Below are 16,253 nucleotides of genomic sequence, written 5' to 3' on the forward strand. Positions count from 1 at the left end.
CATTAAAATATCATTTGTAGTTTGTACTGTCTCTTGTATAAATGTTTTGGTAACAATTCCCAATCTGGAATGGGTTTTTGCAGAGGGCCAAAGAAGCACATCTAATGTGTGCTTAAGTACATGTACTTCATGATGTCAGGAATTATTAATAAATGTCTCAATCTCACCCAAAGCTCATTTCCAGTGTTTCATTAAAGGTCTTGATTAAAGAAATTACAATCAGTTATAGAATGTTGTGATCTTTATGGTCAAGGCTACCCCTCATTTTTAAAGATGGAGCCTGGGGCACAGACAGATAATTGTCAGGCCTCTGAAGGGTTTTAAAAGACTTGCATTCCTGGCTGTTACCACCCTTCAGCTGGAGGTTAATGTCTCCAGATGAGCTGTGTTAACAGACTGTGTGGGCATTCTTAATCCACTTCACTGCAGAGTCAGCTGGGTTAATTTAAATCACAGTCAGAGTAAATAAATGAATCTAAATATAGGTTACAAGTGAACATATGTATATAATCTCTACAGCACACCTTAAGTTTTTTAACTACAATTCTACATACAATTTGAAGTGAAAGAGTCTCTTTGGTTACTGATGTATGTAATTCGCCACTGGCATGAGCACTACAGAAATTAAAAGGAGGGAATGGTAAAGATCCATGTAACAAGGAAAGTGAGATAATCAGTTATTTCAAAATACAACTGGTCTTGCTCGCTATATATTTGAGGAAAAGCAATTGTAGAAATGCTAAGTCTTTTTTGTAAAGTATGGGATATCTCAGGTTATATGTTTGTATTAAAGGAACACAACTTTTTAATAAAATATTTGAAAAAAGCTGTATTTTTAAGAAATAATAAAGTATGGATTTAGCATCTTCTATTACATTTAAAGGATTTAAGAAAAAAATCCATGGGTATAGCGTACATTATGATATTTAATGTGTGTGTTTGTGTGTACGTGCATACAAAGAGATGTGCGTGTTCTTCAGCTGCAGTTGTTAGACAAACCATGTCTTAGCTTTCATTAAGGATAGTAATTGTGGTTTGAATTCTTGCCGAACTTCCCCGAGCTAAGCTTCTTGGTCAGATTTAGTGTTCAAGCAAATAGAACAATTGCTAGCTGCACTGGAATACTTGAACGTTTTTGTTACCTATGCATGAAAGTCTTCCTGAAATATTGTGAACTGCTCTTAGGTCCAGAGCTGGTCCTAGAAGTAGATGATATAATCTTCAAAAATCTGTTTTGTGCCCATATTAGGTGTGATAATGCTCAGTTAAATAAGAAAGTATCAAATTGTATAGAAAATGTTACTGAATTGTCTGAAATTCTTCTTTGTAATCATTTATGTAAAAAATTTTCATGTAGTTCTGTGATTGAATTATGCATTCCGTTTCTCAACATCAGTCTACTTTAGTGTTTTTGCACTTGAATACTAAGTAGTTGACTGTGTCTTAACAAAACAGAACACATTCAGGCTTTGTCTTAACATTTCCCAGCCATCTGTTGCCTAAGATGCAATGAGATGGGCGCCATGCAATGAAATGGGCGCCCTTCATGCAAAGCTTCAAGTAATGAAAGAATTCATTGTATACGAGAGCCAAACAGCATATGTAAAATGAAGACTGTATCTACAGATATTTGAATACTGAGACTTTCTATCCCCAAGACTGAAAAGCATCAGCACAAAACAGAAACAATTGGGAAACATGTTTTCAGAGTAGTTTCTGATATAAATTAATAATTTATGTACATTTTAATTATACTAGCAAATTATTAAAAAAAAAAAAATCCGCCAGAAGCAGCCTTTTGGTAGATTGTATTTAGTTCTGATAGATACCATTTTATGCATTAAATATTGAGGTTTCTATGAATAGTAATTAATAAATTTGTCTTTTGTCTAGCCGTGGATAGACTACATTATATTAGTTAGGTTTTGCAAATGATAATTGAGCAGCTTATCAAGTGTTTTCCCATGTTCTGTATTTATTTCCCTCTTACAGAGTATATTGCTATGTATACTTATGAGAGTTCTGAACAAGGAGACCTGACTTTTCAACAAGGTGATATGATTCTTGTGACAAAGAAAGATGGCGACTGGTGGACAGGAACACTGGGTGATAAATCAGGAGTTTTCCCATCTAATTATGTGAGACTCAAAGATTCTGAGGTAGAGACATATTGAAATATTATAAAATTTAGCTGAGGGAGGTATGTTTTATTTGGTGTTGTAGTGATAGTTGCAAGTCAGTGGATCATAAGGGAAGGAAAAATACTTCACAGTTTTACTGAATGTGAGATTGGAAAGGGAAAACAATAATAGCTGCATTTTACAACAAAATGTCATAAATAACTTTGTGGATCATATATTAAAATGAACCTTGCATATGTTAATAGTTCACTTGGCAGTTTTGTACAGACAAATCAGAATAGCTATGACTGCTTTGTTCCCCAGGTAAGTTTTAATGACTGAGTTGTATCTTACTGCCATTATTTTTGAAAAAGATATAAAGAGTAATATCTCAGTCTATTATATTCCCCCCCCACCCCCCCATTGTTGTTTTCTTGCAATCAAGGGGAACAAATTTCACAACAAAACTTAGCTAACCACTACATTTATTTGAAAGTTCTTGATTCAATAATAGAGGTTCTGTTTCATCTAATTTTTATCCTGGAAAAATCCAATAATACACGTCTGTATTAAATTTTTTTTCTTTCTTTCTAGGCATTCTAAAGAAAGATGTTTTCTCATTTATATTCCTCATCTGTTTGAGAGGATAATTCATCTACTAGTAGGAATTAGCCTTAGAGTCATAGTTGAATACAATACTAATCTCTTGATGAGAAGGAGTTTTTGTTTGTCTCTAAGAATAATAGGGGTTTTAAAAGTAAATAAATAAGTAAAAATTACTGGATTTTTAGAAATCTAGGTGGTAAGGCTTTTTCCACAAGTCTTGAATTTTGTGCGTATGTGACGCAACTCAATGAATGACTGTGTCTGCAATATAGAGATTGAGCAAAGTCACTCCTTAAAATTATTTCTGTTGGTGTAAAAGCCGAAGAATAAAACCTGCAGTGAAATATGTAGCTGTAGAAAGCCTTTATATAATGAATGTCTAGATAGTAGAGAAATTTCAGTAACATCCTCTGAGACAGGATTTAAAAAAAATTGTGGTTAATGATATTTAGTATTGCAGTCCTTGGGAGAAATAGTATTGTGATATTGCTTTCAGAAACATTTTAGAACCTTTTCTCACCTATATTTTGCATCATGTAACAATTTTCTTCAATCCCTAGCACTACTGGTTTGAGAACTAATCAGTCTTACACTGGAAAAGTCCTGTCCCAGTTTTGATTAGTTGTTCCCTTGTGTTGTGAGGTACACTTTTCTGTGCACATTAAGACTGTAGTTTCATAGAATAGCATCATAGAATCGTTTAGGTTGGAAAAGACCTTTAAGATCATTGAGTCCAACTGCAAACCTAGCACTGCCAAGTCCACCACTACACCATGTCCCTAAGCACCACATCTACACGTCTTTTAAGTACCACCAGGGATGGTGACTCCACCACTTCCCTGGGCAGCCTGTTCCAATGCTTGACAACCCTTTTGGTGAAGAAATTTTTCCTCATATCTAATCTAAACCTCCCCTGGCGCAACTTGAGCCCATTTCCTCTCGTCCTATCGCTTGTTACTTGGGAGAAGAGACCAACGCCCCCCTTACTACAACCTCCTTTTCAGGTAGTTGTAGAGAGCGATAAGGTCTCCCCTCAGCCTCCTTTTCTCCAGGCTAAACAACCCCAGTTCCCTCAGCCGCTCCTCACAAGGCTTGTGCTCTAGACCCTTCACCAGCTTCATTGCCCTTCTCTGGACACACTCCAGCACCTCCATGTCTTTCTTGTAGTGAGGGGCCCAAAACTGAACACAATATTTGAGGTGCAGCCTCACCAGTGCCAAGTACAGGGGGACGATCGCATCCCTAGTCCTGCTGGCCATGCTATTTCTGATGCAAAATGATCATATGTAACCTATTCTAAGTGTGGACAGGTACAGTCCTACCCGCCACACTTTTGCTGCCACTGTCTTTCATCTGACTTGTTAATAAGCCAGTTCAGGACACTAAGCAGAGCAGAAAGCTAGTCTAGCAGAAGTAATACATACTTCTAAGATGGTACTCTGATTCATCTCAGCAAGGGTTAGAAAAATGTCAGTATGAGAATTAGTACCGGAGGAGAGTAGTGAAGGAGGTGAGATTGGCTCAGCATCTGCTTAGATTAGCTTAAGTTGGTTTTGAACTGCATTCTTAGCTGGCTTTTGTGTTAAATACTTCATTTCAGAAGCAAAACATCATACCTTATGTTTAGTATATGGTTTTGGATATGCCTCTGCTCATTCCTACCTTTCAGTTGCATCAAATCTAGTGACTATGGAGCAGCACATAAAGTTAGATCAGGTCCCAGACTAGAAGAGGAGTACTTAATGGTTCAATTAGCAGAAGCGTTGTAGCTGTAGCCCTATGGAGCCCATCACAGCAGGCTAGCTTGCCTTTTTGACAATTAGAGTAAATTTTGGACAGTAGTAAGTTGTGGTGTTAGGCAGGGTATAGGTTTACCCTGACAACAGAGCTCAGTGAGAGTCCAGACAAGAAATTCTGAACTCTGTCCCCAAGTCTAGCAGCTTGATTCTCCTCTGAGCAGTGCAACATCCCTTCAGTTGTGGCAGCGGAGGTGCTTGTGGGTCTGTATCAGGGAATTTACCTGGTTAAGAAAAGCACTCCTTTTTGCAGTCCAGGATGTGGATTATAGTTCAGCCCTGCCAGTAATTCTTCACATGCATGAAAAAGATGGTGGCTTGCCCCACGGAGGTATAGGAACAAGTGTACAGATAATTGCCTAACCTGTGGAATATCTTGTGATCATGAAACTGTGCCCTAAGTCTCTTTATATTACCTCTAAGTTCGTATTGTAGTTGATGAGCGGGAACTTGCACTGTCAGCCTCCTAAAACCCTGTGAGGCCTGTTTCATAGGTAGATAGTAATAGTTACTAATTAGTTACTTAACCTCAGCTACATTCTTGTTAGTAAATGTTAAGTTTCCTCGAATTTTTGTGAAGGAACTATTTTTGTTTTCCCTTAAGATATTCTCAACAGAGTTTAGTCTCAAAACCTGGGAATTTATATTCAGATGTGCAGAGCTGCCTTTTGTGTGCCTTTAAGGACTGGATGCTCGTCCTGTCTGGTGAGAGACAGGAACACATATTGGCAAATCTTCTTTGTAGAGAAGTCAGAAATAGACATTTAATACTAAAAACTATTTTTATTAGAGAGGTCAATTTGATGTTTCTCTGATCTCAACTTGTCTGGGGCTGAAACAGCTAAGTGCAGTTCATTAAAAAGTGCTCCAACTGCCCTTTTTGCTGGTGAAAATCACATCTTCAGATAAAATCTTGATGAGAGAGGGAGGAAAAAGCACAGAGCTCACAGAGATCTTGATATCCGGGATGTTTATTTTCATAAAGTGATTCATATGCTCCACAGGACATATTTCTTGTTCCAAGTGGATAATTGCCATTACACGTACAGTGTTTTGCTATTCAGCTTGTTCACAGAGCCAGTTTTTACAAAGGATTTCTCAATAGCGGCTGTCTGTTAGCTTTCAGATGTGCCGCTGTGCTTGGACAGCTGGCTGATTGTGGAAAATGTTACTAAAAGAGTAAATTAATTTAATGTGTTCTGCACTATTGACTTAGGCCTGAAGAAAAAGTAAGGCAGTGCTGATCTTTCAATAGCAAGCATAGAGTTTGTAGAAATGGTTGTAAGCCTCAAAATATCAATGATTTATACATCAGAAGAAATTTTTTTGAATCTGTTCTTCTGTACCTAGTCCCAGGCTACCCATTCACCTCCAGCTGCTAAATTAAACTATTTCCTGTTCCTTAAAGTTTCAGCTTATTGACAGAGTGAAAGTCTTTGTTCTTCAGATAAATGACACTCGTTCATGGTCCATTCTCAGAGTTTCCATTACATTGAGGTAGATGGATACAGATCTGTAACAGGTTTTTATTCTACCCTGCCTTTCTCTGAGACTGGTGATAATTACCTCTGCATAAGGTACGGAGCTCATACAGTGGACATGGAAACACAAAAATTTAGATGCCTCTAGTTACAAAACTTTGCGTGCATGTTCTGAAAATAATATTGATCTGAATTTATTTAATCTGAATTCTAAGGCTCTTACTGTACAACACAATTGGCAAGTCTGCTGCTGTGTTTTATTAAATTAGCAAAACAAGTTCTACTGTACTGTTTCAAGAGACTTTATCACTTGTCACAAAATATCCTCAAAGGCAGTTAGTGTCTCAGGTGTACAAAAGGGAAATAGAATGGGGTAAGTCCTCTCCACTGTGTTTCTTTCAACAGGAAGAATAGAAAATACTTCTCCATCTACTGAGTGGGCCAGAAGCTGGGTACATCTTAAGTGGATTATTTATTAATTTAGTTATTTATTAAGTACTGCAGGACTTCTCTATGTATTTCTTCTGCTTTTTTTACCAGGGATTCAGAGAATCCTCAAACAGAATTCAGACTTAGCCTGGTCAAGGTGATTTTGAAGCGTCTCTCTTAAAATAATCTCTATATGTTTACCAGTCAACTGTAAAGATACAGTGTCACAGCCTGTTTCATCTGTCCATATGCTCCTAATCTGGCAACATGGATGTTGACTAAGTGAAATTTTCAAGGAGTGTGCTCTCTGAAGGTCCAAACACTTGTTCGTTATTGAGGAGGGGGGAGGGTGTTTCTCTGCTGGAAACACTTTCCAAAGTAGAATTAATTCCTATTATTACCATATCAGTGCCAGTTGTCACCTTTGGTTCCACACCTTTTAATCTTCCCTACTTGGGACTGTCGATGGACTCTCAGTCATTTTGTCTGGACCATCTTCTCCTTGTCCCCAGACCTAAACTTAGTCTTTGTATCTGATCTCTCTATGATGCTTTCCTGTTTCATGTTTTTTGTTAATATAGGTCACAGTGGTTGTAGAAAAAGGTGGAGAACTGAAAAGAAAGGAACATAGGGAAGAAAGGAAGATTTGCTGGCCTTGTAGAAAGTAACTATAATCAATCTTTTACAATAAGAAGAAAGTAGCACTGAAACAGCGGTATCCAAGTATCATTTAACTTAAAGCATCCACCTTCCACAGTCCTTCCCAAAATTTAAGTTGCAAAATGTCAAGGAGAAGCATGGTATACTAGATGTATGTATGGTGCTTTGGTGCCAAATTAAAATAAATAAATAAATAAATCTTCTAATCCCCACTCTTACCTTCCAGTACCAGTTACAGCTTGTGAGGTAGGCAATGCCAACTCTGCTGGGCTTTCTGCTGTTGTTAGATGGGGTTGGCTTGACTAATACAGTGTTGTGAGGTGCTATAGTTCAGTCTGAAAGATCAGGCTTCTTTAGTAGCTTTTCTGAAAGATATTCAAAATGTCTTACAGCAGCTATGTAATCTTCAAGACAGATTGAAGATCTATCTAATAATCTGTTTTGTAGAGGCATTCAAAACCAATATGCGTTTTTTAAATGGTCCTGTTCTCTCGGTCATTTAACTAGTTTTTTAGTTACTCCTTATATTAGTTTCTGCCAGAATCCCCAAGTTTTCAAAGCATCAAGTTAATACGGAGAATATTGAAGATTAAACTGTTCTTTTCCATAGAGAAATTGGGATTCTGTGAAAACCTTCAGGTCATTTGATGTAGACTCCCAAGTTTGTAAGGAGGATCCTAAAGGAGAAGTTGAGGGGAGACGGAAGTGTTGTGAGCCTTGCTTGAAGGCAAGAGGATAGTTATGGTTATTCAACATTTCTGACCAAACTACAGTTTAGATTTGTTATGTTGCTGTTATCTATATCAAGCCTTTTTATTGTAGAAGATAAGACTGGCAATGTACTGGGAAGAAACTGAAGTAATTATTTAGTGGGCAGGGGGAAGCTTTCCTAGACAGGGTGGTGACTGAAAGGGTTGGAAGATGACTGAGGAAGGGGGGTGTGCAAGGGGCAGAGTTGAGACCACACACTGTTTTGAATACTCTTAATTGCATGTATATCAGTAGACCTGTGAGCGCATTAAAATAAATAAATGAAGATAACTCTTCCCAAATAACCAGTGGCCTCAAAGAAAAATAATTTATTTTTTTTTCAGGAAGAGAACTTTGAGTTTGTAAATTATGAAAGCTTTTCATGTTAAATTTCATCTTAGTATCACTGTTTTCCTATACATAACAGAACTGAACTAATTTCACTGCTTGGTGGATTTCTTGTGGCTGTTCAAAGGCTTTTCTTGCACATCTCTTGGCCTGGATGATGATGATGTTCATCCCTCATCTCACCCCATCTAGGTTCAGAGGAAATACCTACAGATAGATGGCACCTTGCTATTTGGTGTGCTGTGCTCTCAGTTGGCTATAAAAATGGTGGTGGGTCTTTTACTACTGCAGCACACGCCACCTACAAAGTTCAGATGACTCATCTTAAAGATGCAGTAACTACACTGACTATGCTAATGTGCCATATGTGAAATTTTAGAACCATAGTATGGACAGTATTGAAATAATTATGTCCAGTTAGCTTTTTAGGCATATTTGCAACCCAACTCGACAGAATGTTGTTTTAACTTGACAGAATTCACATTCTGTAGATACACAGATTTATACTTCAAATGCTATGTAATTTGGAATTACATTGGTATTTGCAGTCCATGAAAGGAAGAAAAGTTCAGGAAAGAAGTCTACACATTTATATAGTTAGTCATCCACTTCCATACACTGCTTGTTATTTATTCCTATGTATTAATTGCCATCTAAAATATTAAGGGTTTCTGTAAGAATAGAATCTTCCTGTGAAAGTTTTTTTACTTACGTCCTTGTTTAGTGTGTTAAAGTGAAGCACAGAAAATCATTTTCATATACTGGAGAAATAAATATGAGTGCTAAACTTACATCTTACTTTCTATTTCAAGGCTCCTGGAGCAGCTGGAAAAACGGGAAGCTTAGGGAAGAAACCTGGTGAGTCATATATTGTGACAGCACCTTATATCTGTTCTTAAGTCCTTAAGTTCAATGGCAACAAAATCTTTTCTGTGAAAATAAATTATATCTGCTCTTGGTCACTTTGTAGTAGTTTGCACTGATGAAAACGGTTGTCTATAATAAAATAATGCATAATCTGTCAATCATTCTGTCTAGCATGTATCAATCACTAAGTATCATGTAGCTAGAGAATAAAAATCTGCTTGCTGAAAAATGAATGTAAACTTCATGATAGATTGCTGAACAGAACAGTGGAAACCTACAAAAAGCCCAAATTTGCCATTGCCTCTGAAAATGGAGGTATACATTCTTACTCTGTGGTTTTACAGCATTTTGCCTAGAATGCTACACAGTATGGTATACATGGACTTTGTAAGCTCTTGTGCCTGCTTCTCATTTTCAAGAGCACATACTTTGTATTCATGCTGTGTAGCTTATTGCCTGTCAAGCCTGGTTGTATTGCAGAAGATCATGTTACAGGTTGCTTTTTGGCTAGAAAGAGGTCCCCTGGCTCTTGAGGTGGTGGGGGCTATCCTTCCAAACAGCCATTGTATTTCTAAAGATCATTAGAAAAGTGCATTCTCTGCCACTGGCAGGCATTTGCAAACTTTCCAGAAGACATCTGTTTTTTTCCCTCAGTATATTTATTTGCTTTTGTACCAAAGAAATGACTTTGCATTGAGCTGAACCAAAGTAAATAGGGGGTGCTCCGTGCTTCTGTTCTTTCACTTTCTCTGAGGTTTGTTCAGTTGCACAGTGAGGTGGTTCAAAGATGTGGTATACCAAATCTTGCCTTATTTCCATACACACACACATGCATATCCATACTTTGTTTTGTGGGGAGGAGGTTTCGCTCTGTCTCCCTGAACTGGTTCACTGTGTTAGTGTGTAAGAGGAGGTGGGGAGGGTAGATTGCAGCAGCGCCAACTTCATTTGGCTTACTGTGACATATGAGCAATGGGCTGCTCTTGTCAAATCTTACTGATCCATCTATGGAAAGAAGGGCCTGAAAGTAAACTACTCCTGCCTTTTCTAACTTACATTTGCATGATTAAAAATAGTTGTGTTAATAGATACAAAGCTCGAGAGAGGCAGACAAGAACAGAGATCTGGAAAACCTCTAGAAGTAATACCTGGTAGGAATAGTGAGAAGATGCTGATAGGTCTGCCTGCTTTTTCCACACGTGGGAGAATGGTGGATTGCAAGAGTTCAGCCTAGAGTACCAGCCTTATAGTTGCTGGTCTCCTGGATTCTAACTTTCAGTGAAGTAGAGACTGGAGGGATGTTGACAAAAGGTGTGTTCAGAATCTTTGGAGTTTAAGAACAGTTTGGGAACAGTCCTGCCTGTTTTGCAGCAAGGAGATTCATGGATGTTTTTGCTATAAAAGAGCTGCAAGTGCTCAGCCAATGTAAGTGAAATGCTAATGAACGAGGTGAAATATTCCTGTTTATTCTAGAAGCAGCAGGACGAGTGGGTGGGAGTTGGTAACAGTGTGTGTTGAAAGGCAAGGGAAAAGAAACCACTCTCTTTGTGAATTTAAGCAGCAATATGAGGACAATTATATCTGTGAGAAGGCATTTATTTCTTTTTCTAAATGTACCTGTTTTAGTAGAGGCCACATTTTTTGGCCTGGACTATAATTGAATTGGATCTCATCTCAGTAATTCAATACTTAAATCAAAATTTAAAAGTCCTTCCTGGAAGGAAAGCTATTTCATTTTTTTTTTAACTTTTTTGCTGAGTTGTTTTCTCTAACTTTCTTCTTCTCTGTGACATGCAAGAGCTGAATGTTAAACTTGTAATTCATATCGTAACTTATTTAACACACAGTCCACAGTAAAAATTCTTTGTGCTGCTCGTTGGTGAAAGAGGATATCTGATACTTGGAGCCTTGTAAATCACCTTTTTGAAGATAAAAATGAGAAATTTCTTGTTCTGAGAGAGATGCAAGGTATAAGATTTTTGCGCTCTCAGTATGATATACTGAATATTATAATTACCATGGTAGTGAGAGAGGGTTTTGCCTGATTTTTTTTAAAAAATAATTTATTTTGACAAACTCCCACAGTTAAATGTTGGCTTGTGTTCATTTTGCCTCCTGAATGGCTCTAGGGTGGAGAAATTAATGTGATACTGTGGAAAAACCTGCAAGTGCAGGGAGCTTGCAGACTTTCTAGCAGTATAGTCATGTTTCCTGCCAAATATCTTGCTTGCTTTGCCTTCATACAGGACAGACTGTGCTGCTGCTGGCTTTTCTCTATGTAAACCTTTCTGCTCTCCTATCATCACCTACTATATTTTACTTAGAAATGCTTTCTTCTGTCTTCTGCTTTCACACTTTGTGTGCTGTCTAAGTTCCAGATCCAGATTTAAAGCATCTTTCTAACTCTCAGCTACTGGCTTTTTCATCACCTATTTGGTTCCACCTTTTCCTGCCTGCGCACCTCTGTGTGTCTCTCTGTCCCCTCTTTGGGTTATCTTGAGGGAGGTTCTGCTGTCATTAATTCTGCATGTGTCATCATTTGCAGTGATCTCAGACTGCTTGTCATCTCTCTGCTTCTTCATCCTCCTTATGTTGTTTATTTACATCTTGAATGCTTCTCTGACCATTTTTAATTTTCCTAATCATACTTTTCTTCCAAATTTTAAGTAAACCATCTGGTTGTTTTCCTGGCAATCTTCAAATCACTTTGTTATTTCTTCCCTGCAACAAAACCTCCCTCTGTTTCAAGGGAGTTGGCTTTGTGGCTTCCTCTGCCTACAACTGCCTTTTCAATGATTGCTCCCTTTCTCTGCCTTACCAGCAGATTCCCCCCTCCTTTCCCAGCCTGTGGGTGATGTGTTGTTACTGAGTGCCTCTGCTGTTTTTCTTGGCCACAGGAAGTTTGGTGCTTGTTGGCAGAGCGGGCCAAGTAGGATGGTGCCCAGCACTGTATTACTTTCTTAGTACGGCTGCCCATGAGAAAGCTGGAGACCACCTCTGCGTACTTGCTCCCTTCAGCCTTAGTCCCTTTTGCTGTTGTTGCTGTGTTGACCACTAATCCACCTCACACTCACTGTTGCATTGCTTTCTGCTACTTTATAAAGGGACAAAGTGACGGCAGATGTGACCTTTTTCTGCGTAGACTTTCAGTGCCAGTTTTTTAGGATAGACTAGATTGAAAATATATGCAAACAGTAATCATAAATGAAAATAACTGATACAGATTTTTTTATCAAGATTTTCAAATAAAAGCTAAAATCTCAAGCAGCATATTGACCTGTGATCAGATAATTGCTGAGGTTTTAAATTAAGCTGACTGTCTCTGCACTAAAGCAGTTGAGACACATTTCTGTGATCTTGTACTACTGGCTCTGCTGTGGGCTTGTTCTAGGATAGTCTTAGACCACAAACATAACTAGTCAAACTCAGTGCCCACATTGACTGTTTGATGGTCCCCAACTTCATTTGATGTATTGCCAAATAAAAACCTCCTTTGTCTTAAACACAGGGTCAGAATTTATTATTCCAGGAAAGGTTTTTCATAAAACCAAAAAACCAAATTCCCCATCCCCCCAAAAAACAACAACTTCTAGATCATTCTGTTGAGGAGAATACTTAAGTGATGAATGACTGTCTACTGGGATCCTAAAGTGGAGTTTTCAGCAGTAACAACACTAATTTTGTGCTGCTTTGGCTGTCTGAGATCCTTTACAACTAAATGAAGGCTAAAAAAAAATTCCCCACAGATTCCCCTTAACTCATGACTAAAAAGGCACTACGTAAATGTAGCAGCCTAAAAGGTTTAGCTTACCAAACGCTAAAAAGTTCCCAAATCTACCATCCTCTGTTTACAAAAGGTTGCCAGTTATCATAGTATTAAACATGTTCTCCATCACCCTAAACGTGGTTTAATGACATGCTAAACCTGACTTAAAAGCTATCAGTAGGACATCAAAATACCTACAAGCCGCTTATAAGCTCCTGTCAGTTCAAATTGGTCCAAGTGGGTTAACCTTGCCAGTCTTTGTGGTGACTAAGTTATCATCTGTCTTTCCACAACCACTGTAAAATGGAGTAAACTGCATTGTCTACTTTGGCTAATTTAACAGAGAGATAATTGTAAGCTCACAGTTGCTCTCAGTCAGATTCATGCTGGTAGATGATCAAATAAGGCACCAGTTTTGTATTAATGTTCATGGAATAAAGATTTCAAAATAAATCCTTTTTGTTACATTTTGAAAGCATTCATTGTTTTGTCTGGTCTGGTGGTGAAAAATTTTCTGCAGGCCTTCATTAGTTTGCACCTCTGTTACTGCAACTTCATTATATTGTCATCAACATGTATCTCCTCTTTTTAGGGAGCTTAGTCCAAACTGATGCTACAAAAATGTATTTATTGGAAAACAGTATTATGACACTTGATTTTAAGAGCCATATAGCTCTAATGATGGTCATTATTCTTTTTCTCTATTTCAAATATTTTTACTATCCTACCCATAGAGCTGCTGCACCTCTGTTTTATTCCTGTAGTGCTATGAACTTCTGATCTGTTTTATAATTACCATATGCTTTCATGGAACTACATAAATACATAACAATTTTATGGAAAGAAATACAAAATGGATATATTATGCCAGTGATAATAGCAGAGTTAATGTTGTATATAATGTGTTTGGGTTTTCCCAAATTAACTTTTTTTTTCTTCCCCCACTTCAACAGAAATTGCCCAAGTTATTGCCTCTTACACAGCAACGGGTCCAGAACAGCTCACTCTTGCTCCTGGTCAGTTGATTCTTATCAGAAAGAAGAATCCAGGTGGCTGGTGGGAAGGAGAGCTCCAAGTTAGTTACTGTTTTTTTGAAATAAAATTCCGTATTAAAAAAACTGTAATTTTTAATAGTTCAAAATGATGAATGCATCAATGATAAATAATTTTTAAAATGTTCTGCAATTAAGCATTTACAAATAAAATGCCTTTACAAAAATATACATACATTCCAATTCCTTGAACTTGAAATAACTTTGGAGGACAGCAGGAGGAAGCCATTGTGCCTCATTGTAAGTCAAGGATACCCATCTCATGAATCAGACCCAGCCTGCAGTCCACTCCCTTGTACGTTTTCCTGGAGGCCCATCAGATATAGGAAAGGAGTGGATTTTAGGGCGTATTGTTTTGGCTGCTTTTGAATCTTCCCAGTCTTGTGTCCAGTAGGCTGCTTCATGTGAGCCAAAAAGCAGTTGTCATGTCAGGTGGTGGGGAAACCCAGCCATGCAACAGGTGTGCATGGGACTGTTGGGTTAAGTGGCAAGGGTCTACTTGTACATCCCGTTTCAATAGTGACCATGCATATCATGTACATTTGGATCAGCTGATACCTGTGTGCACTCTGAAAACAGAAGAAGTACTGGGGTGCACAGTCCTGAATGTCTTCCTAAGAAGCTTTCTAAATTGCTTCAGCCAAAAGTTTGGCTATCCCTTTTGTTGAAAGATTGAGAAGTATCTTACAGCAGTGGTTTTTGTAAGATGGCCACCACTTTTTCAGGTTGCTTAATGAACGTGACAGTGTAGAATACCAGTCTGAGGGCCCCATCTCAGCAACAGCTCAATTTAATGTAGAAGAGTGAAAAGAATGGTGTCTCTTGCAAGCATCAGATAGGAGAGAGCTTTAGTGTTGTATTAGAAGATAATAGATCATAAAATATTTTAACCAGGTTTTTTTAAGAGTAGAACTTGACAATTTGGAAACTTTGATTCTCAGTGACTTTCAGTGGCAAAGCTTTTTTTTTTTCCCCTCTCCGGTACCACTGAATGAGGTTTTGTTTGGTTTTGTTTTTTTTAATAGGGACTATTACATGAAAGAATGTAATTGATTTATTTTTGCAATGCAGATGCTCAAACTAACTCAAATATTTTTTCCACAGTACTACCTGCCCTTTTTGCCTTTCCTGGTGATATTTTTTCATCTTTTGTGGAGAAATCATCTTCCAGCATTGCTTTGGTGTTCATTCTCACTAACCTTTATGTTGTTGTTAACTTGTAGCTTTAAAGAGTCTCACACTAAATGTATTTTAAGATAGAAAATAAGCTTCACTGGGCAAGAGCAGTCGCAATTACCACTTAGCAGCTAATATGAGGGGTTTTTGAAAAATTAATTTTTGGTTGTGTAAATACTCCTGTGTGGCTTTGGATACCTTACTATCTTACATATGGTTTTACAAGTTGTTTTTTTCTTCGTTAGCAGTCCCCTATCTGTTATTTTCATTCTCCTTTCCAACACTGTAATACTAGTTCTTGCTCCTTTGTTATGTGAGCACAAAGGCTAACGCAGCAGTATGGTGAAATGGATTGAAGAATTGATTAAAAGTAAAAGCAGCAACCCCCCCACAAAGTAGTGAAATGATGACAAGATTTGGAGAAGGGCACTAATATTAACTTTCTTTAAGCATTTAATTTCAAAGTGGCAGATTTTTTAGAAGTATTATGTACAGTCCAGTTTCAGCCTTAAGTAAATTTTGATTATATTTGTCTTAGGGGTCAGCGTGAAGGTAAAATAAGGCAAATGTGTGAAGCATTGCATTGCTGGGTTTAATGCAGTCTTCCAGAATATCTTAAAATTAATGATCTAGATACACTTTAGATCAAGTGCTTTCTTTTTCAGTAAAGAAAAAGAGGAAAGGAATTGGTTAAAGAATAGTATGTGTTAGATGAGGGGTTTTTTTTCACTAAAATTAACATCTATTTTGTTTTTTAAAGGCAAAATTCTACATGGCCAAAATTCCAACCTTATTCTAACAACACAAAAAGAGAATAAATAGTTAAAAGTAATTCTTAACATAGATTTAATAGATTTAGAAGCTGACCTTTGATTCAAAGTTTTAGAATGACCTTTCTTACAGTAAGGATTTTTCTTCTGATTTTATTTGCAATGAACAATGCAGTTGGCGAAATAACAGAATGCAGTTTCTGTCAACTTCCTATCCTGCTTTGGTGACATAAGCTTTGTCACACTGGATCGGACCTGCAGTTTGTCTGTCCCAATATCCTGTCTCTGACAGTGACTCATTGCAGCTGCGTTACAAACTGTAGAGCACTGCTGTAGGCCAGGTGTATGGTAACCTGCTGCTCTCTCAGCACACACACATGGACCACACGCACACTAATACATGTGTGCACCACGTTTTCGTACTGATGTTCT

At 37.7% G+C, this 16,253-nt stretch overlaps 1 protein-coding gene across 11 annotated transcripts in view; it reads left to right on the top strand.

Annotated features, from left to right (window-relative positions):
- The window catches only part of ITSN1 (intersectin 1), a 144,614-nt gene that overhangs the window by 99,795 nt on the left and 28,566 nt on the right, over window positions 1-16,253 (top strand). For all 11 annotated transcript variants that reach the window (XM_072845885.1, XM_072845844.1, XM_072845911.1 and 8 more), the window contains 3 exons: window positions 1,993-2,159; window positions 9,003-9,048; window positions 13,777-13,898. In XM_072845885.1, the coding sequence (XP_072701986.1) occupies window positions 1,993-2,159; window positions 9,003-9,048; window positions 13,777-13,898 (335 nt within the window). The remainder of the gene's footprint in view (window positions 1-1,992; window positions 2,160-9,002; window positions 9,049-13,776; window positions 13,899-16,253) is intronic.

Source organism: Ciconia boyciana, chromosome 1 (genome assembly GCF_034638445.1).
Source record: "Ciconia boyciana chromosome 1, ASM3463844v1, whole genome shotgun sequence".
NCBI classification, from domain to species: domain Eukaryota; kingdom Metazoa; phylum Chordata; class Aves; order Ciconiiformes; family Ciconiidae; genus Ciconia; species Ciconia boyciana.